At 39.1% G+C, this 26,097-nt stretch overlaps 3 protein-coding genes across 4 annotated transcripts in view; all 3 read right to left on the minus strand.

Annotated features, from left to right (window-relative positions):
- Positions 1 to 2,656: 2,656 nt before the first annotated feature.
- Positions 2,657 to 26,097, minus strand: part of LOC120601087 (olfactory receptor 2A2-like) — a 53,567-nt gene continuing 30,126 nt past the window's right edge. The window contains exon 3 of one of the 2 annotated variants that reach the window (XR_005652351.1): positions 2,657 to 2,759. The gene's annotated coding sequence lies outside the window, so the exon portion shown is untranslated. Of the gene's footprint in view, positions 2,760 to 3,291; positions 3,478 to 26,097 lie in introns of those variants that run through there. The other variant, XR_005652352.1, reaches the window with a different exon arrangement.
- Positions 12,275 to 14,451, minus strand: LOC120601088 (olfactory receptor 2A2-like). The gene has a single exon (XM_039860731.1). The coding sequence runs from the start codon at positions 13,816 to 13,818 to the stop codon at positions 12,886 to 12,888; it is 933 nt and encodes a 310-aa protein (XP_039716665.1). The 5' UTR covers positions 13,819 to 14,451; the 3' UTR covers positions 12,275 to 12,885.
- On the minus strand, positions 17,857 to 26,039 carry LOC120601092 (olfactory receptor 2A1/2A42-like). Its single transcript, XM_039860734.1, has 2 exons — positions 25,058 to 26,039; positions 17,857 to 17,873 (listed from the first exon to the last, which is right to left on the minus strand). Exon 1 carries the CDS (start codon positions 26,037 to 26,039, stop codon positions 25,107 to 25,109), a length of 933 nt encoding a protein of 310 aa, XP_039716668.1. The 3' UTR covers positions 17,857 to 17,873; positions 25,058 to 25,106.

The raw sequence follows: 26,097 nt of genomic DNA on the forward strand, positions 1-26,097 counted from the left end.
AGAGAAAAATCCAAAAAGGAGAATGTGGATCCTCGGACCAAGATAAAACCCCAGGAGGACGAATTCTGTAACTACTGTCTGATTTTCCTCCATTTCACTATTAAAGAAAGAATCAGATAGCTACGCCACAACTATTTTTTTTATTGTTTCATAAATTTTTGGAGTGTAGAAAGTTACTGGAAAACTTCTTTAAGAACTCATGACTTAGAAAGATAGAAGGAAAGAAGGAAGGAAAGAAGGAAGGAAGGAAGGAAGGAAGGAAGGAAGAAGAAGGAAGGAAGGAAGGAAGGAAGGAAGGAAGGGAGAAGGAAGGAAAAGGAAAAGAACAGAAAAAAGAAAAAAGGAAGGAAGGAAAAGGAAGGAAGGAAAAAGGAAGGAAGAAGGAAAAAAGAAGGAAGGAAGGAAGGAAGGAGAGGAAAAAGGAAGAAGAAGAAAAAAAAATAAGAAAGGAAGGAAGGAAGGAAGGAAGGAAGGAAGGAAGGAACAAATGAACGAAAGAAAAAAAATAAAGACAGAAAAAGAAATAAATAAAAACAGGAGCGAAGGATCAATGATGGAAACAAAGACAATAAAGAAAAGTAAAATAGAAAGACAGACTTATTTATTTAAACAAATTTAAATTAATTGTCTGACCATTAAGCTAAATTCTCACTATGACTTTCACATTTATGGAAGGGGAATATGTAACCAGTGATTACCTTCCTAGAGCCATTGACACTGCAATGGAATTAAGAATTATTACCCAAGACAACATAGAAAACAGTCAGGAAATATGGACTGTCTCAGAACAACGTATGTCCAAATCTATGAAAGAATTACTGGATAGTAGAAATAATCTGTAACACAAGGGCTTAAAATGGAAGGATCCATGAAAAGAAAACAATTTTACTTTCTTCAGCAGAAATCATGACTGAGTTATATAGTATCTAAGTCCATATTCATGGGTTGTAAGAATTAATATTTAAAAATATACAAAAACTCAAAGTTATCTATATAGTCAACGTAATGCCCACCAAGACTCCAATGGCATTTTTTTCAGAAGTAGATAAAAATCCTAAATTGTGAAGGAACCACAAAATACCTCAAATAGCCAAAGAAATCCTGAGAAATAAGAAGACAGCGAGACGAATCACATTTCCTGGATTTAAACTGCATCATAAAGTCATAGTACACCCATGTGGTATTGCATAAAAACGGACACAGAGACCAACGGAAAAGAATTCCAGAAAGAAACTTATACATATACAGTCCACGAGTATTTAACAAGGGAGTCAAGAAACTCAATGGAGGAAAGATGGTCTCTTTAATACATGGTGCTGAGAAAATTGAATATTCTCATGGAAAAGAATGAAACTATAGCTCTTTTTCAATCACAAAATCTAACTTGAAAAGGATTAAACACTTAAATAAAACACTCACGATCATAAAACTCCCAGAAAAAAACATAAGAAAAAAGATCCTTGAAGTGGGTCCTGGCAATGATTTTTTGGTTTTGACACCTAAAGCACAAGCAACAAAATCAAAAATAAGCAAGCGGAACTACATCAAACTAAAAAAGCTTCTGCTGAGCAAAAGAAATCATCAACAAAATGAAAAGACAACCTATAGGATGTGAAAAAAATATTTATACTCTATGTATTTTATAAGGGGTTAAGATCCAAAATATATTTTTTTAAAAAAACACAACCCATTAGAAAAAAAATTCGAATAATATAACAAAAGAAAATTGGGCAAAGAACCTAAATAGACATTTTTGTAGAGAAGACATACATATAGCCAACAGGTGCCTGAGAAGGTGCTCTACGGCACTAACCATCAGAGAAACACAAACCAAAACCACAGGGAGATGTGGCCTCGTATTTGTTAGAAAGTATATCATCAAAAGGACAAGAGATAAACATATGCTGATCAGGATATGAGAAAAGGGAACCCATCTGCACTGTTGGTAGGACTTTAAATTAGTGTAGGCACTGTGGAAACAGTATGGGAGTTCCTTAAAGAAATACAGAACTACCATATTATCCAACGATTTCATTTCTGGGAATATATCAGAAGGAAAAAATCATATGTCTAACAGATCTGCACCTCTATGTTCATTGCAGCATTATTCATGATAGCCAAGTCATGAAAACACCCTAAGTGTCCATCAGCAGATGAATGGATGAAGAAGTAGTGTTATATACATACACACACACATAGAAACACACACACACACATAAACACATATATAATGGAACACTCAGCCATAAAAACAAGGAAATTCTGCCATGTATGACAATAAGAGCAGACCTTGGGGGCATTAGGGCATTTTACTAAGTAAAATAACTCAGAGAAAGACAAGTACTCTATGATCTCACTAACATGTGTGAATAAAAAAAAACAAACAAAAAAAACAAATTCATCGATAAAGACGAAATTTGTTACCAGAGGAGGGGAGATGGTGGAGAGGAATCTGAGGAAGGTGCAAAAAAGGTACGGACTTCCAATCATGAGGGAAATAAGCACAAGAGATGTAAGGCACAACACAACGATGACAGTCACCACCGCTGTGTGATATACCTGAAAGCGGTTAGTGAGTAAATCCTCACAGTTTTAATTGCAATGAAAGAAAACACTTTATTTCTATCTCTACAGATGATGGGTATTAATCGGACTTACTGTGATCATCAGACAATGTTTGTAAGTCGAATCATTACGCCGTACACCTTGAACTTCTACAGTGCTGTATGTCAATTATATCTCAATAAAATGGAACAAACCTGAAAAAGAGAATAAGAAAGGTCATAGACTAGAATGAAAATGAGGAGGAAACAGACTCATTTTGCTTTAATCTAATCCTTAATAAGTGTAACACGCATTATCCCTGAAAACCAAAATACAAGAATTTGCTATTTAAACTCAAAAACCAGCGGTTGACCTTGAAATTAAGAATTAGTACATATTTTAAAAGTAGACAATAGAAACAAATTATTGACAAAGTGCTAACTCAGTTTGTATCTTCACAAATGACAGCATCAACTAGTGGTAAGATACTCAGTCTGTGAATTTTACAATAGCCTTGAGAAACAAGATAATATTGGGAAATATGTGACTCGAGACATTTGGGAGCCTCCCAAAGTCCACTCAAGCTGCTTTGATACAATCTCAGGGAGGTAGGAGGTGTGACAATGACCCAAATGTAGTCAGTTGAGTGGGCCACCTGTGTAGAGAAAGACTGCAGGAAAAAGGAGATGATCAGTACAAAGCATAGAGAAAGGCCAGAGAGGCAGCAACGGTCTGTGCATCTGTAACGAGCTTCAGGGAAAGTGAAGCCTCACCAGCTGGGATGAGGATTCTAGTCACCTGGCGATGCGATGTCCACATCCATGGATGGCTCAGGGGACTAGTAATCAATAACCCTGATCAGCCCCTCTTCCTCTGATTTCATGTTCCCCACTCAACCATTAGGTAATGAATTATCTTCTAGACTACATATTTCTACAAAGAAAGATGTGTTGATCAGCAAGTTCTTTGGATATTATGCAGCTGCATTTAAAAATTTAAATAAATGAACATTTAGCCATTCTGGCTTATGCATGTCTTATTGTGCTTTGGATGGCATGATGCAGTCCTGAGCCAAATTTCCAAACTAGGTCTAAAAAGAGGACGAGACACTAAATCAAGGTAAATACATTGAAGACAGACTCAGGGAAAAAAAAAACAGATCTCCTAACAGCAGTAGATGAGATGTCTGTTTTCTTATGAGTTGTTTATAAGTGGTCAAAAAACATCAACATAGATGTAATTTAAATGACAGATTTAAGTCTACAGCCATGCTACCCTGAATAAGCCCAACCACATCTGATCACGCAAGCTAAGCAGGGACGGGCCTGCTTAGGACTTGGATGGGAGACCACTTAGGAAGACCAGGTGCTGTAGGCATAAAACATTTTTAAAAATAAGGGATTGTATGCTGACAAGGACCTTGCAATCTGTGAGGTCAAACAAGGGTTGCCTCGCATAAAAAATAATACATACATACATAAGAGACTTAAAAGTCCTAACACATGACCAGAACCAGTGTGTAGTGCTGAGCTCTCTGAGGTTTTTACCGTGAAGATGCGGTTCTGGAGAAAGTGAAGGATAAATACAAAGGTGAACATTAAACATAAAAATCCTAGAAGAAAATTTTGAGTGTTACTGACTCTCATGCTTCTCCGAACTCACGGCACCAGCACCGAACAACTCAGTATCTTTTCTACACTCTTTCCATCTCACCAGAAATACTGATCCTCCAAGCAACAGAAGATCTAACACATTCAATGAGTACATTCTAGCAGCCTGACACTGTCAATGCTATGCTTCTTCAGAGATATGTAATACACAGTGATTTACTACCTATTTGGCTTCATTTCCATCGCAATAAATGTTATCATATATTTAAGATGAATTATAACTGTATCTACAGTAAGTAAGTGCATAATTTACACAATAACGAACACGGTAATTCTCCTGAAATGTAGCATCTCTCCATAATACACAATACCCTAATTCTTTGGAGCAGGAAAATTATTCCACAGTTTCCATCTAAATCCGTAAAACAGAAATTTCTTCTTTCTTCTTTTTGTGTCATCTTTTCCAAGTAAATCTCTGATACATGAATACTTCCTCACCAATGAATATTGACGAAATACTAAATACCTTTATATAAATTGTCTAGGAAATTTGCACTCAACTATTCACATAGATTACGAATGATGAACATATATGTTTAACAGTAATGGAAAGTATTTCCCTCAACACGTAAATAAAGGCAGCCAGTAACAGAGTGACCATCAACAAAAGCCCAGACGCCACAGCACATGTAAAAGGAATTCACAGTAAATTCAATACGGCCACCTGCTACCACCCACCTGGGAACCAAGGACCCCAGAAGGGGAGGTTACTATGCGAGCTGCAGAGCCCTCACTTCTGTGCCTGATGGAAAATGAGGCAGAATCCTCCAAAAAGCAGGTCTGGTTCTCTGATGGGCTCAGCCTAGTTGGCAGCTCCTGAGGCCTCACTGGAGGGCGGGCTGGGGACGTGGTGCATGCACCCTCCTCTGGGAAGGTGACACACGGCAACACTCTTCTTCTATGTCTGCTCTCAGCCCGGCAGCCACACGAGCAGGAAATACAGTCAGCCACAGAGCACACCGCTGAGACACCACCGCTTCTTACAGGCCTTGAGCACTCAGTATCATTGGAAGTTCATGTAGCCCAGCACTGCTCAGGGCCCCAAATCTCCAGGACGGCCCAGTGAGCCCATGACGAAGCAGAACCAGTGTGACAATGAGTAAGCTCCTGGCATTAACCGCTGTAGTTCACCTCCTCCGCTAGGTGTCCTGGGCCCCTGGTATGGCAGCAGAGCTGGGATGAAAGGACCCAGAGAAACCAGCTGATCGCGCATCACCACCCGAGAGTGGAGATGCTGCACAGAGCTGTTACGGAGGCGGTGGGGGGATTGGGGACTCCAAAGGGAGGCCCAGGTTTCCCACGGGGGCTTATTAGAACCTGCCTGAGGGAGGGTTGTCCAGGGCACACAGGCAATGTTGGTAACCTCTCATGTCTACTGAGAAATGGGGAGATTCTGAGTCCAGTCCCTTAGGGAAGAGACATCAGGATCTACCTCAAGACATCTTCCAACAGAAGCTCCAGGTGGCTCTGAGACTGGGAAAAGATTTGCTACCTAATACCCTGCAGGGGGAAGCTGTGAGGAGCAAGGGAGGAGGGGAGAGGGTAGAAGTAAACAGGGTAGAAGGGGTCAAATATGTGACAAAAAGAACTCTAACGATGGGAGGTGAACACACAAAGTAAATATATATACACCTTACTGTTAACGTGTATAGCTGAAACATCGGATTTCGTTAACCAATATCACCATAAAAAATAAAGAAAATATAAATTTAAGAAAAAAGCACCCAACGATATTTCTTTGTACTCTACTGTATTTTCATACTGGACATAAGAGAGTCAAAAGGGTATTTTTAAAATCTCCTATCAATCGATCATGTAATTTACAGTAATTAGTTTACTGCGGTGTGATTCCTGACTATGGGGCTAGGATTTCAACTTGGGGCAAACTGCGCACCGTTAATTAAGTTTTGGGAACATGTCCACTTGTACTCCTACTCTACTTTTCCACTGTGAGAAGAAACAGGGAAAGGAATATCCTCCATTAAAAGAAATCGGCATCTGGGTTAACCATGATTATCTTGTGAGTTTTGTGACGGTGATTCATTCCCTTCTTTCCAGTTTAACTGATAGAAAAGTACTTTCCGGACCTAGTGAGCTGATGATCTGGACTTAAGTCCCTAAGGTTTTTCTCAAGAAAATTTGGTTTTACGCCATTTTTGACTTTCCTTTTTCCCTTTTTCAACTTTAACACTTTATGGGACTAGATATTCAATGGCCCTCTTAAGAGAAAATAACATTCGCTGATACATCAGTGACTCCTAACTTTTTATGACGCCATGGATCGCTTTATAAGCCAGTGCTACGGATCTCCTTGTCACTGTCCACTGCAGTTCACACACACCACAAATGCACACCAGGATCCACTGAGCTCCTGGAGACTGTCCTTGTGTCCCTTAGAGCTCATAAACTCCCAATGAAGAAGCCCTAAACCAGATAAACGTTGATGCTCTAATTATGATTTCACAGTTGGATCAACAGGATTCCCATCGAAATGGTTAACCACGGAAGGTTAGCATGCTCATTTCTGACTCCATTTAAGAATGAATTTTATTAAGGACTAACTATCAGCCCCTATTGAAAATAACACTCATTCCTTTATTGAAATGACAATATTTGTTCAATAATATAAAACACGATGCAATTAAGCAGTTTCTCTTAATCCCTCAAATTCCTAACTGTTCGCCAGTGTTTAACTCACTAAAGCTTGACAGAACTTATTTTTTAACTGTAGGGTTTAACTTACAATCAAAACATTCCTATAATTGTGCTAGAAGCCTTTACTTATCTCCAAGTTTTATTGCTTTTCAAGTAGCTGAGAACCTGACTATATCTCTAAAGAACATTAAAAAATACAATTTGTAAATGATATTAATTTACTTCATACTCCTTAAAAACAGTGTGGTTTTCTTCCATTAGAAAAATAAGCAATAAAACTCTTAAAATTTTGTCTATGTATTTAGTCACAAAAGAATTGAGTGTTCATTTCTTTTTCCCCTTTCATTAGGAAGAAATCTTGGCAACTACATAAAAACCTCACTTAACCTTTTTCTTTGAGATTATAGTAATGCACATGGCACTCTACATAGAGTATCAAGAAATTCCTGTTTGAAAGTCTATCATCTGAGATTTGTTCGTGGCAAGGATAACCAATCAATAATAAATCATGTACGTTCCCTGTTTTCTTTCCTTCTCACTCTCCAAAGGATCAATGAGATGCTTGGACTTTCTATAGTTTATTTATTTCCTTTTTTATCCATCACATTTTCATGTACTTGTTCCTGTAAATATTCTCTTATAGAGCTCCTTTATCTCTATTTTCTAAAAACAACTGAGAAGCCTTTTTAATACTCACACATTGTGTTAGTAGTAGGTTTGGCAATCCTTCCAGATTTCTACAAGAGGCTTGGTTTTCCCTTTGAAACTCCAAACGAGGGGGGCGGGGGGAATAGATTGATTTCATGGAGGGGATAAATAGGAAAATGTATAGCGAATTTTTTTTTTTATCTCAGATTTAGAAGATTGTAAAGTTGAACAAAGTATTCTGTGGCATCTAGAAATGCTGGTCCAAGATGACGCAGAGGGCTGGATACTTTATCTCCAGTCGATCTAGCATTGAAGAGTAAAAACAGTGACTAGACCTAATTTTCCATAACCAAAGAAAGTACAGACTTTCATAGGCTGATCTAGGGTTCTCTGTTTATGCCCACATCCTTTATAGAAGCTCACCAAGCAGGAGAAAATAAATTATTTTGTTCAGGAAGTATTCTCAATGAGTTGATCCAGACCAAAAAGTCTTGTTCCAACATACTGTTTATAAGTGTTGTGGGGAAAAAATGTGATTAAATAAGTTTGAAAAACACTGTCTAAAAATTGAAATAGAATTCTTTTTTGCCATAGGAATTTTCAGAGTTTCACTATGCTAATAGGAATTGTGAGCCATAACGTGAGGCAGCTAATATGCACTACTTCTCAAATTCATCTTTAAAGCCTTCTTGAAGGGCTAGTGGAAACCATTTTGGGAAATATGGGGTTGGATCACAGCTTGATGAAGATATTATAATGGGGTAGTTTTCAAAATCCTGGTCCATTTGTCCAGCTGTGTCACAATTTCCTACTGATGATATTTTAAGACAGATTTCTGGAATCAACCCACATCTACTGAATCAGTAATCTAACGGTGGGACAGGAGATATTTCCAGTTTCAATAAGTGTCTTAGATAATTCTCATGCTGCATTGGGTTGAGAACCTCTAGAGATACCTTCCTAGGTTACTGTCACTCTTGATAGCATAATCTTTTCATAAAGCTCTATTATCAGAATTCCCTTTGAGCAATCTTCACTTCTGAGTTCCTGAGACTACAGATCAGCGGACTGACCATGGGATTGAGTAACTGTGAGACAGGAGGACATATTTCTTTTGCTTCATGGGGTTCCCATATCTTGGCCCAACATACAAGATAATGGCTGTACCATAAAAGAGTCCAACCACAGAGGTGGGATGAGCAGGTGGGGAAGGCTTTTCTTTGACCTTCCCCGGACTGGACCCTGAGGATGGCCCAGAAGAAGCACATATATGAGATTACGATTGATGAGAAAGGTCCCGATAGCATGGAAATGGCTCCCGCCAGCACTATAATCTCATCGACATGGGTATCTGCACAGGCGAGATCTTGAAAAGCCATGATTTCACAAAAGAAGGTTTTTAATAAAGTTTTATAGCTTTGTGCTTGCTCTAGATATTATATATACATTATGACATTCGATTGATGTCGCTTTTGAAACCAGTTTGAGTGAAGTATGGAAACCTTACTTCCTTTTGTGTCACTTTACTCCCTCCAATTTATAATTGTATTCAATATTTCCTCTACATAAATTTAGCATAGCACCAGACAATGCTTAAATTTTTGTCGGAACCATCAAACAGATTTAGAAAACTCAACTTTCCTATGGAAAGCCTATGGAATTTACTCATAATTTTCCTTACCATGTTCTTTCTTTCTTCCTGATATTCCAAGTTTCCTTCTTTTCTGTTTCTTTTCTGTTTAGAGAATTCATTTTTAAAGGACAGTTTCGTCGTGTATAAAATTCTGTGTTGACAGTTTTTACTTTCGCTGCTTTAAGATGGTATTTCATTGTATTTAGGCTTCCATGATGTTCGGTAAGACTCAGCTATAATCCTATTGCTTTTCCTTCTAAAGTAATTCATTCTTTTTCCTGGCCAATTGTAAGGCTTTTTATTTATCTTTCATTTTCAGTAGTTTGACTAATATATTTCCAGTGAAATTTTCTTTATATTTACTCTGCTTGACTTTTTCTGAGCTTTGTGAATCTGTATGTTGATATAGCTCATCAGATTTTTAAACTTCTTGCCATGATTTCTTCAAATAATTCATCTGTCCTATTTTTTTCTCCTTTCTCCTTCTGGGACTGTAAGAAAATTCAGGTTTGTCAGACCTTTTGAGCACTCCCTGCAACTCTATTTTGCTCTCTTCGGTGCTTTCCATTCTTTTGTCCCCTCTACTTTAGTTTTGATAATATATATTGAGCTGTCTTTGAGTTCATCAACCCTGGCTCAATGTGTCCGGTCTTCTATAAAATATATACATAATTAGCTATTTATGTCAGTTTTTTTAGGAGAAGATTTAGAATGCTCATTTGATTTCTGTTAATGGATTCTTATTTTCTGATGAAATATTCCACTCTCTCATTCTTTATTTGACCTCAGGGATACACATCACACATGCTATTTGATTTAATCCTGTGAATTGCTTAATATGTTATCTCTACATTGTATGTGTGGATTATAAATTTAGAGACACAAGTACATTCCTACAGTCATTCAGCTGCCAGCACAAGAATGAATTATACACATACATACGCAGTACACTACTCTAAGTACTGAATATATGCCCATTGTCAAAAGTGTTCAAAGTGCTCTCTCAGGCTTCACTTGCCTCCTGAACCCTCACCACCTCTCCCCAGTCTCATGATCATCCAGAATCGCTAGTGATATTTCCCTGGGCGTAACTCATGACATGAGAAGACAATAACATCTCTCTCTCTCCTCCATTTATGTGAATCTAATCTCAAAATTGTTTTCAAAATGTTTACACTGTCACATAGGTCCGGGAATCTTGCTATGTATTGCTCCACTGGAAGGCCATATAGGAAGGTATGAAAACTATTTTTCATTTCTCTTAGCACAGGTATCACGCTCCTTGATTTCAAGCTAAACTCCAAAGGTACAGTAATCAAACAGTATGGTACTGGCATGAATACAGTATGTAGATCAATGAAACCGAATAGAGAGCCTAGACATACATTCTTCCTTATATGCTCAATTAATCTATGACAAAGCAGACAAGAATATACAATGGGGCAAAGACAGTCTCTTTCGGTAAGTGGTGTTCAGAAATCTGGCAGATACATGCAGAAAAATAAAACTGGACCACTTTCTTACACCAGTTACAAAAGTAAACTTAAGGTGGATTAAAGGCTTAATATAAGACATGAAACCATAAAGTTTCTAAGAGAAAACATAAGCAATAAAGACTCTGACATCATCTTTGGCAATATCTTTTTAGCTATGTCTCCTTGCACAAGAGCATCAAAAGCAAAAATACTCAAAAGGGACTACATCAAACAAAAACGTTTTGCTCAGTGAAGGAAACCGTCAACAAAATGCAAGGAAAAGCTACTGAGTGGAGAAGACAGTCATAAATGATATACCCTATTTGGGGTTAATAGCCATAGTATAAGAAACTCATACAACTAAACACAAAAAAGTCTAATTAAAAAATGGGCAGAGGACCTGAATACACATTTCTCCGAAAAGGATACTGAGATGGCCAACAGGTACATGAAAACATGCTCAACATCTCTAATCATCAGCAAAATGCAAATCAAAACCACAATGAGTTATCATCTCACGCTTACCTTTCAGAATGGCTATCATTAAAAAGAAATCAACAAAAACTCTAAGAACTCAAACGAATTCTAATGCCCATCAAAGGAGTCCATTATAATCGCAGACCTGTGGCAGCATATCGGCCTTGACTCATGTTCAATATCTATTTTTATTCCTTCTCCCAAACGCCTATACTTTCTTATCTATAAGTCCTTCCCCTCGCTTAAAATCACATTCCATGGTATTCCTTCCTTCATTCACTCGTTTATTTTTGCATGCAATCCTTCAGAAATATTGCGAAGACCTTACTATAAGTCAAACATTTGCGAATACTGTTCACTGAGGACAAAGACTACATGATTAGTAGAATGGACAGAGATAATGTTTTTTAAAAGTGTCTTTAATGTTTTAATGTTTTTTCCTTTATCCTTATTTACATAAGTGTTTGGAACCTTGGTGTTTCTCTTAGTAACTTCGGAGATATTAAAAACTCTATACTATGGTCGAAAGTTATATATGAAAAATAACATGGTCATCTGGTCTGCTTCGTTCTCCTTGCCCTGGGAGATGAGTATAACATGCTCAGAAACATTTATTGATAGGACATTGTGCATTTATGCTTTGGTCCCGTTTTAGGTGTATGGGGATTTTAAACAAAAAAGAAGTTTAGAGAAAAGGGAGGCAACAGGGAGGTGATGGAAAGGAGAGACGGGGAGGAAGAAAATACAGCTGCCCTACATTAAATTCCTTCCTCACCATTACAAGTTTTTTTGGGAGTGGAAGGGGACAAATAACTTAAGAAAGGGAAAATCGAATGCTGGATAGCTGTAGATGTAGGGATCAAAACGGCTTCTGATACTTTGATAGGATTTAGATGGCTAGTGTGAAAGACAAAACTAAGTCTGCGACACAACTGTTAAAAGCTCTTTATTCACAGACTTTTGGTGAGGGTACCCATCTACTGTTGATTTTATGTCAGCAGAGGTTCAAATGTGTTAGCAAGGAGAGTAAGTTTTATACAGTAACAAGTGAGAACACTGAGACAGTCATTGATTGGCAAGCATTCTACTCTGGTGGGATTTTTTTTTGACGCTGGAGAATCTAATTGGTCTTCAGGAACCTTTGGAGGTCATTGCTGCAATGGACATAAGCGAGCGGTGTAAGGACATTCAAAGGCAAAGGCAGAAGAACTGCCTTAGAGTGTTGGGGGTCTTTGGAATTTTGAGGGACCAGCCATTTCTTGTAACAAGTAGATCAATCGTGTTCTTTTTTTCCTGTGTATTCAAACTGTTATAATTGTCCCAAAATGGCTGCTGCCTGCCATGACAGGTAGTTTGTCACAAGCAAATGGTGGACACCATTCCAGCACGGAAAACAACATATTTGAAGTCATGAGGTGACAATTAACAAACAGTATTTCTACTTAAAAAGTGAGAAGATGTCCCTGGTGAAAGAAGATGAGAAATGAAACTTGTCCTACAGAAGATGAATTCTGAATATCTAATATTGAAAACTGAATTTGATGGAATAGAACTTGAGTCTGTGGTGGAGTTCTGCACTTGGTAATTTGATAAAGCTCACCCCTCCATCTCACTTTTACAAGATATGCTTTTCATTGGAATTTTGCCCTATATTCAGAGCTAGAATTTAAACAATTATCATTTTGATATCAAACCTCTAATTGGGAACTTTTTCTAAGTGTTTCCTTCAGAAAACCACTTATTGTTAGAGGAAATCCCCTATCAAATAGCATCTATATATCCTTCACAAAGACCCCTTCTTCTGCAGGGCCCTATACAAAGCATCCTTCACCTGAGCATTTCTCAGACTGTAGATGAGAGGATTCAGTAATGGGTTAAAGAGACTGTGAAAAAGAGACAGTATTTTCTCTGGCTCTTCTCGTTGCTTGGAAGATGGGACCATATAAACCATGATAGCTATGCCAAAGAAGAGTCCGACCACGCAGAGGTGAGAGGAACAGGTGGAGAAGGCCTTTCTGCGGCCGTCCTTTGACTGGATCTGTAGGATGGCCCAGAGGATGCGTGTGTAGGAGATGAGCATCAGGCAGAGGGGCCCTACTAAGACAAACATGGAAGTAGCAAGGATGACCACTTTGTTGATCCATGTATCAACACAGGCCAGCTTGAGGACAGACAGAATTTCACAGAAGAGGTGGTCCACTTCCCTGGATCCACAGAAGAACAACCTTAGAAGGAGAATCATAAGTACCAGAGCCAGGATAAATCCACATGACCAGGAAGTGGCAGCCAGGACCGTGCACACTCTCCAGCTCATGCGGACAGTGTACTGGAGGGGGTGACAGATTGCCACGAACCTATCATAGGACATCGCCACCAAAATCAGGCACTCTGTAGCAGCAAGACCCAAATACAAAAAAGTCTGCATAATGCATGGGACAAAGGAGATGGTTCTATTCTGATTCACTAAGTATGCCAGCATCTTGGGGACATTGTTAGAAGCATAGGACATGTCAATGATGGCCAAGTGTGAGAGGAAGAAGTACATGGGCGTGTGCAGTCTGCGGTCCAGACAGATGAGCCCCAAGATCGTGCCGTTTGCCAACAGACTGAAGGCATAGAACAGGGAGAAGATCCAGAAGAGGAGCATTTCCGTCTCTGCACTGAGCTGGAATCCCACCAGGACGAACTCTGTGACCCATGACTGGTTCCCCCCCATTCCTCCGTGACAGTTTTTCAAGGGCTGAGGTGGGATAAAAGGTCAGAGCTGAAGAATCAATAAAAATTGAGTTATTTACCTCAAAATGAGCTCAGAGAAAGGTTTCATTCTTGTTCCTACTTCAAAGCCTCTCCTACTCCCTCAGAATGGTTTTCTGTTTTTAACTTTTAATATCAAATGAATTTAAACTTACAGAAAGTGTCACGAAGTATGCAAAGAACTGCCTTATACCCATCTACGCAGTTCCAAGAGATTTTAATATTTCTTCATATGTGCCTTGCCATTCTTATTGTCCCTATTATTATGGGCTGGTATTTTCCATGAACCATTTGAGATCAAAGTGTTGACATAACGCCCATTTATCACTAAATTCCTCATTTTTTCATTAAGAAAGAGATATGCACTAATCTAACCACAAAATAATTATCAAAAGCAGGCAAGTTATTATTGACATGATTCTTTAGTACCCTCCCATCCAGAATATAAAATATAAAATGACATGTTACATTTGATGTCATCTATCTTTATTTTCCTTTCATCTAAAATAGTTCCTCGGCCTGTCTTTGTTTTTCACACACTGATATCATTAAACAGTATACAGCAGGTCTTTAATACAATGTTCCCAAAATTGGCATTGTATGAGTTTCTCCTTTTTTATTCAAATTATTGAAATACTGTCGAAATCAAATATTCTCCTCAGGGTGTACCATGAGTCTTGAATGATGTTAATTTATTATTGGTGGTGCTAACTTGGATCACTTAGTAAAGATGGTGTCTCCCAAGTGTCTCCATTATAAAATCATATTTCTAATATAATTTCTGGACATACATGAAAATTACTACATAAAAATTCTGCTTCTCCGAAAGCTTTTGAGCCACAAATTTCAATATCCATTGATTATCTTACCTGACTCAGTTATTAGTAATGACTATTACAAAATGCGATGTGCTAACTCATCACTGCTTTTATATTTACTAGTTGTCGATTTTCATATAAAAAGGCTCTACCTATCCATCTATCCATCTACCTATCTGCCTACGTACCTATCAATCTACCTCTAGGCATCTGTACCTATCATTTTTATCATCTACAAGTATGGACTCATGAATGTTTTCATCAAGGGATTGTAATCATCTATTATTATTATTGATTCATGTTTAATTGTCCTAGATATAAACCCTCCAAGCTTGACCTTTTGTCTTTTTTTTAACATGTTAGCATTAGTTTTGAGCACCTCCTTACTTCTGATGTGTTTCAAACTTTTCTAGTACATTCCCCACTTCAGCCACAGACACAGCCAATTCTTCAAATTCTTCACTTTTAGTGAAGATTTATATTTGAATCGTGAAAACCAATGTCTGGATTTTAATAATTTTTACTTTTATCATGATTTTTGCTACATTTCTGATATCCTCCTTTAAACGAGCAAGCATACGATATAGGAAGGTACACAGATTGTGACAGGGATAACAGGTTCTTATAATTATTCTGAAAATTGAATACAGTTTAACTGAGTTCCTTTTTATGGAGTCAAATCTATTTCACTACATAACATTAGCCTTAAAGAAAATGGTCTTCATGTTATTTGGTAGTTTATTTTTACACAAAATATATATTTGTTTCAGCCCCTTAATAACAAATTAATATATTACCTTGCTTGTATTCCTACTTGGAAAATTACAGATTATTGCAGATTTTCAATTTAGACATTAAAGCTTTCAGAATGTGGTTCATTGTGTGAATTCTTACCTGGTATGAGCTTTTGACATCAAGTCTCTAAAGCTTCGTAGAAAAACATTACGAAACTCTATTTAAAAGACTACAGAAGTAATGCTCTGAAAGAAAAAGCACAAGTGATCACTGTTAATAATTTGTATATACAGTTGTACCTTTTTACCATATATTTATTTTCATATATATCATGAATTTAAATCTATATCAAAGTGTTGCCCATTTACCTATTTCTTTCATTTAGAAACATATCTGGGACTAGTTCTCACTTCAAAATATTTCTATGCAACATGCTCTGAACGGCTACATACTATTTCCTTAAGATTAAATATTTTAATTTATTTAATAATCTTATTAGATTTATACAATATAATGCTTCACTGATTAAATTTATATGTATGTATTTTTTTTTACTTTTTAAATTTAATATTCATTTCAAGGATACAGGACAAAGGTTAGACAGTATATAATCTATGGGGTGATGCTCCGATTATGCTAGCACCCATCTGACACTACATACAGCCATTAGGCTAATACTGACTACGTTCCCTACGCCATACTCTACACACCTGAGACTGTTTTGTGTGTGTTTTCTTTTCATGAATCTTTATAATAAATTCTGAAATTTAAAAGTGCTCCGTCTATATTTGCGGTGACCACTTCATAAGTTATATAAATGTTTAACCATTACACTACACTCCTGAAACTAATATAAAATACTGAATGTCAACTATAATTAATTTTTTATAATTTAAAAAAAGAAAGTACTCAGTCTAATCCATCACATAATATCACTTAAATACATTGCATAAATATAATGACACTGTATCACACATGGCTCAGGGTAAGGTTTCAATAAAGCAGACAATTCCCAGATAACGGATACAATATTACTTCACACAATTTTTTGATTATGAGCACAGGATGAATTCAGTGATTTTAAAATTGCTGACAATTACTGTATATCCCTTAGAGGATATCAGGCTTAGGTAAATGTACATTCTCAGGCTGCTATATATTGAGTTGCAAAGTGCAAAGGAGTCATTCAAAAATGCTAGTGTGGTTACACACTGTGCCTGTCACTGCCCTCATGGTCTCATCCTGCAAGGTGAGGCAGTGCAGTCATAGCTCTCCTCACGTGAGCCGTTGTACTGCAGTTTACTACCGGTTACTATACAGAGAGGCTGCAGCCTGCTTGATCTCTAGGCCCCGTTAAAAGGCTAGGGGTCAGACAGTCTATACAGAGGGTCCGGTCTGTTCTACTCTTGGGAATCAGAGGAGATTCCTGTGGAGGGGGCATTTATGGCACCTATTAAATGTATAGGCTTGGACAACAATAATAATTAAGAGTTATATCCTCACTATGAGGATATGGATAATCCTCAAGATAAAATCAAAGATAAAAAACGGTTTATATCAAATGTCATTTATTTAAACTGAGATCTCTTTCTCAAAAGAGTAAATCTTGTGGATAGGTGATAGGTCTTATACAACTTTATGTCTCATAAGAACTACTACCCTTCTAGATAAAACAGGCACTCAGGAAATGCAGGTTAAATGAATGATGGACATCCTTAGTTCGATACAGGTATATACTAAGCATCTTCTATTTGCTAGTTTCTATTAATCAAGATATGGTTTCTATTTCATTAGAAAAGTTCACAATGAGAATCTGACCACTGGAAAATGAAACAGACACAAAAATCAAACTTTCACCACCATAAATATGAGTGCATTTGGGAAGTTGCAATAAAAATGTGCATTATTTATGACATTAATTGTCGCTATAACTAAAGAATATTCCTATATTATCTGAAGTGAGAGATAGCAACATCAGTACTACAAAATTCTGCTTAGACACAGTTGGACACAATTAGCAACGTGTGATACACATTTAATCTCTGAAAATACTATAGATAGTTGAATGTAACTCAATCTATTACTGTGCAGTAAGTCTTTTTGTTAAACTTTGTAGCCTTTTTTGTGATGTCTGAGTTAAGAGAATATTTTATTTTAGATTTATTTTCGTTTTCACTAGCATTATCATTTGGATTTTAAAAAATAAACAACATAAAAAATAAAATTGAAGATAGAGTAAAACCCTAAAGCCGACACAGTACTGAAATAGTGAAGAAAATATCACTGTAGCAATACATAAAATCTCACCTTCTCAGTAGAGTGAATAAAACAGCAGCAGCTCAAATAACGAAAGGTTTGCATGTCGGTACGAGCAATTCCTGACCGGAGCAGCCTGTATCTCCGTGTTTCTTATTCTATGGAGACTTCTTCTATTTTTCCAACTCTTGTCAGGAGTCATTCGATCCTATCTTGTGATAGGAAAGATATTTATATAAAATGCTGCGATTTCGAGTCCGATGAGCATCACAATAAATTGATAATCTGCGATGGTTAGGAAAAGAAATATGACAAACTTACATCTTATACTGTTTTGGCAAAGAAATTACTTATTTTAACTGTTACTAATTTTCTTTTCCACTGAGAAAATGTTCATGGGATCACTATCTTCATTTAGGTGAGGTAATATAGAAAGTCATTAATTTGGCTATATCAGAGCCTTACTCAGAGCATCTCATTCTCGAAGCCCTTTCTCATATAGACACTTCGCCAGCCGTGACGACTGCCATTAAGTTACAGTGAGAGGTGATCGTGAGAGTTGCTGAGGGAGTCTAAGGGCCCCTGACCACAGCACAGTAGGCAGATGTTCCCTAACCCGAGGAAGAAAGAAATCTAGGTGCCTACTGTATCTACCTACGATGCACAACATCAGTCAGGAGGAAAGATCACCAGCAGTGTCATCATGACCTGTCCTATATTAACTACCAGAACTAGAAACTACCTCCCAGCATAAATGGATCTCTTTCCACATGAGAAGATGCTAGCACTGGATTTTCTCACAGGTATCCTCTTTGACATAGAATAAGCCCCACCGAGGTGAGAGATGGACCTCTAAAATGGGTGTAGTATCCTGCTCGCTTGGCAGCTTTCAAAGGGTTAACTCGCTGATACATGTGGATCCACAGGACTTCCTGAAGGTTCCTCTAAGAACCTCAGAAGCGTAGCTTTTATTTTAGAATCAGATAAATTAAAACCATTCTCGAGTTCCTATTGAGAATTGAAATTCCCAGAAGAATTGTAAGATATCCTATCTAGTTATCTTCTCCCTACGGTGGGAAAAAAATGCCTGAATGTTTTCTCTGGAGTAGATTTACGATTGGGTCTCACTGGCCTTGGAGGAAAAATTCTAGAGAATGGGCAGGGCACATAGTGTCATTACTCTGTATCTACGTAAACTTTCAGATACCTCAAGGGTTTTGAACCTGAGACAGATATCACAAATTGTAGTAACCAAACTCTTAAAATTAGTCATTTGACAAATTCATGCTTCTCAACGATCCCATGAAGGTATGTGAGAGGCCGGGGCTTTTAGATGGTGGAGAGAAGGTTCCCGTACAACATGGTATGGCAACCCTGAGAGACAGCAGGTGTCCCCAAGAGGTACCTCTATCTGTAGCACAGGTTGATAGGTACACGTGAGGAAGGTTTATAATATCCATAAACATTCCTAGAGCCCCAAATTATTGAGCCCATCTTATGTTTCAGAAAATGTGTCAAATGTTTTCTACGGACCACAACATTTAATCCCTTCTTTACCTTCCCTTTACAGCCGTGGAGACGAAAGTTTAAAAATGCTGTGGCTGACTGAGTGTGTTCCAGGGACCACTGAGAATCTCAAAGGGTCTATGGGATCAAAACTATTTTCGCAATAATATTTAGACACTTTTTGCCTTTTGTATTCTCACGCTCAAAGTGAAGTTTTCCAGAGATGACTAGATAAGTGATATTGCAACAGACAGAATGAAGAAGACATAAAATCCAGTCGTCTACTATAAGCCAAAACACTTAAAATTTTCTCAAGATATGGAAAACGTAGCTACTCTTTTCACTATTTTTATGTTTTATAAAAGACTGTTATATATCACAAAAATACATTTTATGTCAAAACATATTGATACATTTTCTAAATGAACAAATTCTGTTTTAAGGTATAATGTGATACATATCAAGAAATACAACAACATAAACAGTGTATCTTTGGGTCCTTACTAATTTTTAAGAGTTCAAAGGGGTCCTGAGACCAAAAAGTATTAGCGTTGCATTAAATGATTGTACTGCATTCTAGCGAGGGCCAGAGTTAGAAACAAATGAGTTTTCTCTGATACCTACAGTGTTGTAATTTTCTATTAAACACAGACTTAATGGCATAAAACAACGTACATCTATTATCCCACACTTTCCACAGGTCAGAAGTCCCACTGTGGGTCAGCTGGATTCCCTGCACCGGTCTCACAGGCTGAAACCAAGGTTTGGGCTGGGTTTGCAACTCTCATCTGAGGTCCTTGCACGCGGCCCCCTTCATTTTCACAATTCAATCTCTCTGACTTCATCCTCTGCCACTACATACAGAAAACTCCAAGCTTTCAGAAGGCTCACCTGATTGGCTCAGGCCCACCAAGATACCCTCCATATAAGATCAATTGATTTGCAAAATCCCCTCACAGCTGTACCCAGATTAATGCCTAATTAAATAAGGAGGGGACAGGAATCTTAGGAGGCCATCTTTAGAATTCCATCTACCCCACAAAAACTTTGGTCTTAACTATTATATAGTGTTTTCATTTTCAGATCCTGTATTTCTCCTTAGAAAGATGCTATCCTGAAGTCACTATCTTTATTATTCCTTGCATATGCCTCCAGAACTCCCATCTCAAATAATCAAAATAATTCTGAATCCTAACACGGAAGTGAACAATTTCCATTTCTGTGTCTTACTCTAAGTGACAGGATTTCAATATTTTAAAATTTCTTTTAATTTCTGACTCATGTTAATGTACCTGAGTAAATCCTTGCTTGTACAGTTCACCCATCAGTTTAAAGGCTTGTCCTGAAACTAATTTCTATTGTGTGTGTCGTCGAGCGGGGCCCACTTCCACCATCTGCCACATGCTGGGGACATTATGTTCTTCAGAATAGTTCCATTTTCTCCTATCTGTACTATAGGTTAGGTCTCTCCTCTGATCTATTTTGGGGAGAGGGCAGTCATAGATAATTACGAGTGCCTCCAGAGAAGCTGAATGAGCTCCAAGGTCTCTAAGATTCCCATAACTGTACCCTTGACCCTCAGCAGCGAGGATGAAGAGCCGCTTCCCCAGTTACCTTAGACGCTGCTTGAATCAGTTTTCCACCCTTAGAAGCAATATCGGTTTCAGCCCGTGCTTTTACACACTGCCGACAGCAGGGCCACTTTAGCAAGTGTCCCGTTCATGTTGAATCGGGTTACGTAGGTGCAGCACCTGTGCGAAATCTCAACCAGCTACATTTACTGTCAACCCCAATTTTGCCAAATGGGAACAGAACGTACGCATCCCAGCAGGCTTTAGGAATTCTGGCATGAACGTTTCAAGGCATAGCTATAGTTTCTTGCTTAGTGATTACTTCTGCTTCTGGCAACCACATTTGCAGCCCTGGTTTGTGAGCAACTGTATAAGGCAGGAAAACAGAAAATTGAGATAATGTGGGGAAGAGTTATATAGTAGTACTGTGATCCTACCCTACCCACTTTTTCTCAAATCTCCCAATAACGTGTAGGCATCTGTTGAGTGGGTACTCCACCCTGGTCCTGTTCATGTGAGTGTGAGCACACACTCATGAACGTACGTAAGCAAATCCTTCATGCCCTTATCTCCTCCCACTTTAGATAACACATGTTCAGAGTGTCCATTCTAACTCTCTGTGTGTCTATATGATGGGATATCGCTTAGCCTACTGTTGGACAATATGAGCTATAAAATGTATCCTTTGGTCTACAGAAATGTAATGTGGTGGTCCAAACTGGTAGTCCTTTACTCCTCTAATCATAGTTTCCTTTACTTCATCACACCTATTTATAATGGCTACTTTGAAGCGTTTTTCTGTTAAATCCAACATCTGGTGCCTCTTATAGGCAGCTTCTGTTGCCTGCTTTTTTTCTAGAGTATGGGTCACACTCGGCTGTTTCTTCACACGTCTAACAATTCTTTTGTTGGAAACTGGACATTGTAGATAAAACTCTGAGTATCAGAACCTTCCCCACATCCTTCTGGGGCTTTCATTGTGTTTATTAATTGGCTGGACTATTTAGTGACCAGTACTTCAGAGCAAGTGTTAAAATCAGAGGACGTTGCTTTTCATGGGGTGCAACCTAGAGTGTGCCTAGTTACACTGAGATGATAGTGACTGTGACAAGGCTCTCTTTGCCTCTGTCCCTGACCACACCCAACTGCTAAACTCCATTACTATGCGCTGACTGGTCTACTGCTTCCAACAGTGCTCCAGGGCATGAATTGCTTGAGAGAAACAGACAATCAAATTTGGGTTCCTCTGAAGGGATCCATCAGAGTTTAGTGTTTGAGATTCCTTCTGACGCCCAGATGGTCCCTTCCAGCTCTTTCTTTCTCCACTTCTTGCCAGCAGACACTTCAGCCTATATCTCCAATGAATCTAACAAGCTCTTCACAACTGTCTTTCACCATGACTTCTGGATGTATTTGAGAGTGCCCATGAGGCTTCAATTTCTCCACACTCTGTTGCAAATGAAGTCAGCTCCTTTGAGAGAGATTACTAGATATTTGATATCTGGCCAGAGCAAAATCTCTATGCGTGGGCAAGGGTGTACTTCTCCCTGAGCAGTATCTCCAGTTCAGGAACGGCTCTCAGTACGGATGGGGTGGAGAGGGCAGTACTCTCAGGTCTCCGTGACTAGCCTTTTCTGGCGTGGGACCACTACATTAGATTGGTGCTGTGCCCAAGGAGGAGTCTCAGTCCCATGAGTGGGGGCTGGGCTGAGCAGTAGAAGGGATCCCCACTTCTCTGCCTCAAGCCCCCAACACTTAGCCTCAGAAGCAGGTAGCTTGGGGGATGGATAAGAGATGCCGATGTGCTGCCTCCTCCTGGGAATGGTCCTGCAGTGGGGAGTTAGGGAGAGAGGAGGCCTGTGGTCTTGGCTGCACGTGTGGGGAGTGCAATTTCCTTCTCCAAGACCTGAGTAGGGGAAGAAGGCAGCTGATCTTGGTTCAGATATCACGGACTATTGCTCTTCTTACTGATTTTAGTACATTTTCTTGATAAATGTTTCTTTATTCGCTGTACACCTTTAGAGCCATTTCCGGACATTTGAACTGACTGTTGAAGGACAATATTTACCAGTTTCACTGGGGAACATGTCCAGAGCTTGTCCCACTGTCACGCCCGAAGGACAATTCCCCATTAGTGTTTTTTCCTACATAATTTATTATGAAATAAGGTTATCAATGTCAAATAAAATATTAGTTTTCATCATTTGCTACTATTCATCTGTTTTCTTCAACAAATCTCCATTTTTCCTTCCCAAACTGTTGCATGCCACACTTGAGGTAGTGAAAGAGCTTTAAATGCCATGGCTAAGGACTGGAATATCCATCTGCAGCTACCTATAGCATGTAAATCTGGGTACCTCTAGTTACAGGCAGTTATGGTCCTAGTAGTTTTTCACAGCCACGCTCTGTGAAAGGCTTTTGGAAACATTTATCTGACGACCTTCATACATCTTCCAAACTCCTGGGCTTTGTTGCACCTTGAAGAGGCTATCAGCGGAGCCTGGCATCTCCACCACCACCCTGCCTGTGTGGCTGGTGCTACCTCATGCCTTCTGCCTCCTCCCTCCTCAGCAGGTGCACAAAATTCCCATTTGTGTTTTAATCTTATTGGATAATTACCATATGATGAGAGAAAAGGAGATATATATAAATTTATATTTATAGATATAATTTAGTTTATTCTCACATTTAGAAGCAATATATTTTAGAAATTTGCTTCGGGATTGAAAGATATTAGTATAGGGAAGAGGCGCGAGAACACAAATTGACTAAACATGAAGCCAAGTGGAGATTAGAGCCTGCCAAGTGCTGCTAGACTCGGGAACCTGGATGATCAGCTATAAGGCCAGACCACGGGGAACCTACAGAACAAAGAAATCTCACTGAGATTACTAACATTGTTCACACACACCATGAAAGGATAACGGGGAAAGACAGACTCTTAGCTGTACCTTGCACAAGTTAAAGATACACCCAATCATTCATTCCATTCTTCACACCCCATAATGAGTAATTTTTCACAGAAACAAAGAAAGATAAAAACCCAGTTCCCGAAACACTCGGGGTCTCATTCTCTCACTCTAAGAAGAGACCACACTCTGTCTGTGAGCATTATTCCTTCTCTGATAAACTTTCCTTCATCTACCTCTGGCTCGTTCTTGAATTCTTTCCTACATGGAGCCAAGGACCCGCCCTCTCTCGATGGGCAAAGGGCTTCAGTCCCCACTCAGGGAGATTTACTCTGTCCTGCATCAACATTACCTAGTTTGTCAAGGTTTGATAATAAATATTATAAAATCTACTTATTTTCATGTCATTTTGCTTTTAGAGATCAGAGGTTCATCATTCCGTGGGCTTGATGTTTAAGACGGCAAATTGTTCATTCCTTTTCAAATTACTTCATTATATCTATGTTTTAATAGCTGTTTTCATTAATATAGTTGGAAGCCAGAAATGCCCGAATGCTCTTGTGAAGACATAGTAAAAGTTATTCCTAATGAAATCTCAGAGTGATTTGCCAGGGGAATATTTTCAGACCAGGCAACTGACAGAACTGAGAGCAAATCCATGTGCGGTTGCACGAAGGTCAAGGAATGGGCATGTCGATTTTCAAACCGACTGAGGAGAACCAAGAAAAGGAGAAGGAAACAATATCACATGCTAGTATAGAGCACTTTACATTTCAAGGGAGACGAGAGGCCAGATTTAACATGGGGTCACTGAAAGTAAGTAATCGGGCTCCGAGTATCAGAGTAATTCTTGGCTGTGGGATCTTTACATGGTAGGGAGTTATCTCTTGTAAGAACTCTCCCTTGCCCTTACACGCCCCCTTTACTGGGTGTTTCCTTTGGTGATCTAAATCTTCCCTTCGCTCCTGTCTGCTGCCTTCTGACCACCCTGGTGTCTGTCCCATGTGCCCCTGCATGGCGTGACACGCCTGATGTCTCTAGGACATGTGAGTATAATAAACTGTTTTTTCCTACACCTCTCCTTTGCCTCCTCTTGTGGCTGTACCTGACTGACCATCATACTTACAAAATACAAACCATACATAGTCCTTTACTTGCAAAACTCGTTTCTTAATAGTGCCTTTGATGAGCAGAATATTTTATTTTGAAAAGGGCCAATATTTATCAATTTTTCAGATTTTACGTGTGATTTTTGGATCACCTCTAAGAATCTCTGTCTACCCTGGGTCATAGAGAGATTCATGTATTTTATTTATAGAGTCTACGTAGTTTCAGTTTATCAGTTTAGGCCTATAAAAGTCTATTTTCATGTGGCATTTATGAGAGCACGAGGCAGAAAATGCTACTTATAATGCTGCACAGAGAGCAGAGCCCCATGTGGCTCTTTGGTATCCCTCATGTTGTCCTGTCCTTGCACAGTGCTCTCCTCAGGGCACCCTTGACCTCTGCGTTCCTCAGGCTGTAGATCAGCGGGTTCAGCATAGGGTTGAAAAAACTGTAAAACAGGAAAAGGATCTTCTGCTGCTCCTCAGGATGGTGGGACTTGGGGGCCATGTACATGACAATGGCACTGCCAAAGAAGAGCCCGACCACGCAGAGGTGGGAGGAGCAGGTGGAGAAGGCCTTTCTGCGGCCGTCCCCAGACTGGATCCGCAGGATGGCAACGAGGATGCGCGTGTAGGACACCAGCACCAAGGTGAGGGGCCCCACTAGGATAAAGACACAGGCCGCAAAGATGACAACTTGGTTGAGCCATGTGTCAGCACAGGCCAGCTTGAGGACAGACAGGAGTTCACAGAAGAAGTGGTTGATTTCATGAGGCCCACAGAAGGGCAGCCTCAGAATGAGAACCACATGGATGAGAGCCAAGAGGGAGCCACATGCCCAGGATGTCACCACCAGAATGATGCAGACCCTCCAGCTCATGATGACAGAATATTGGAGTGGGTGGCAGATGGCCATATACCGATCATAGGACATCATTAGCAGGAGAAGACATTCGGTGTGAGCGAAAATCAAAAAGAGAAAGGTCTGTGTCATGCATCCAGCAAAGGAGATGGGCTTGGCCGGATTCAGGAGGTTTACCAGCATCTGCGGCACCGTGTTGCAGGCGTAGGCTATGTCGACGGTGGCCAGGTGTGAGAGGAAGAAGTACATGGGGGTGTGCAGTCTGGGGTCCAGTGAGATCAGCCCCAGGATGACTCCATTTCCCAGAAGGGTGAAGGCGTAGAATAGAGAGAAAAATCCAAAAAGGAGAATGTGGATCCTCGGACCAAGACAAAATCCCAAGAGGATGAATTCTGTAACCACTGTCTGATTTTCCTCCATTTCACTATTAAAGAAAGAATCTGATAGCTATGCCACAACTATTTTATTTACTGTTTCA

Source organism: Pteropus medius, unplaced genomic scaffold, assembly GCF_902729225.1.
Source record: "Pteropus medius unplaced genomic scaffold, Ma_sr-lr_union100, whole genome shotgun sequence".
In the NCBI taxonomy this organism is placed as follows: domain Eukaryota; kingdom Metazoa; phylum Chordata; class Mammalia; order Chiroptera; family Pteropodidae; genus Pteropus; species Pteropus medius.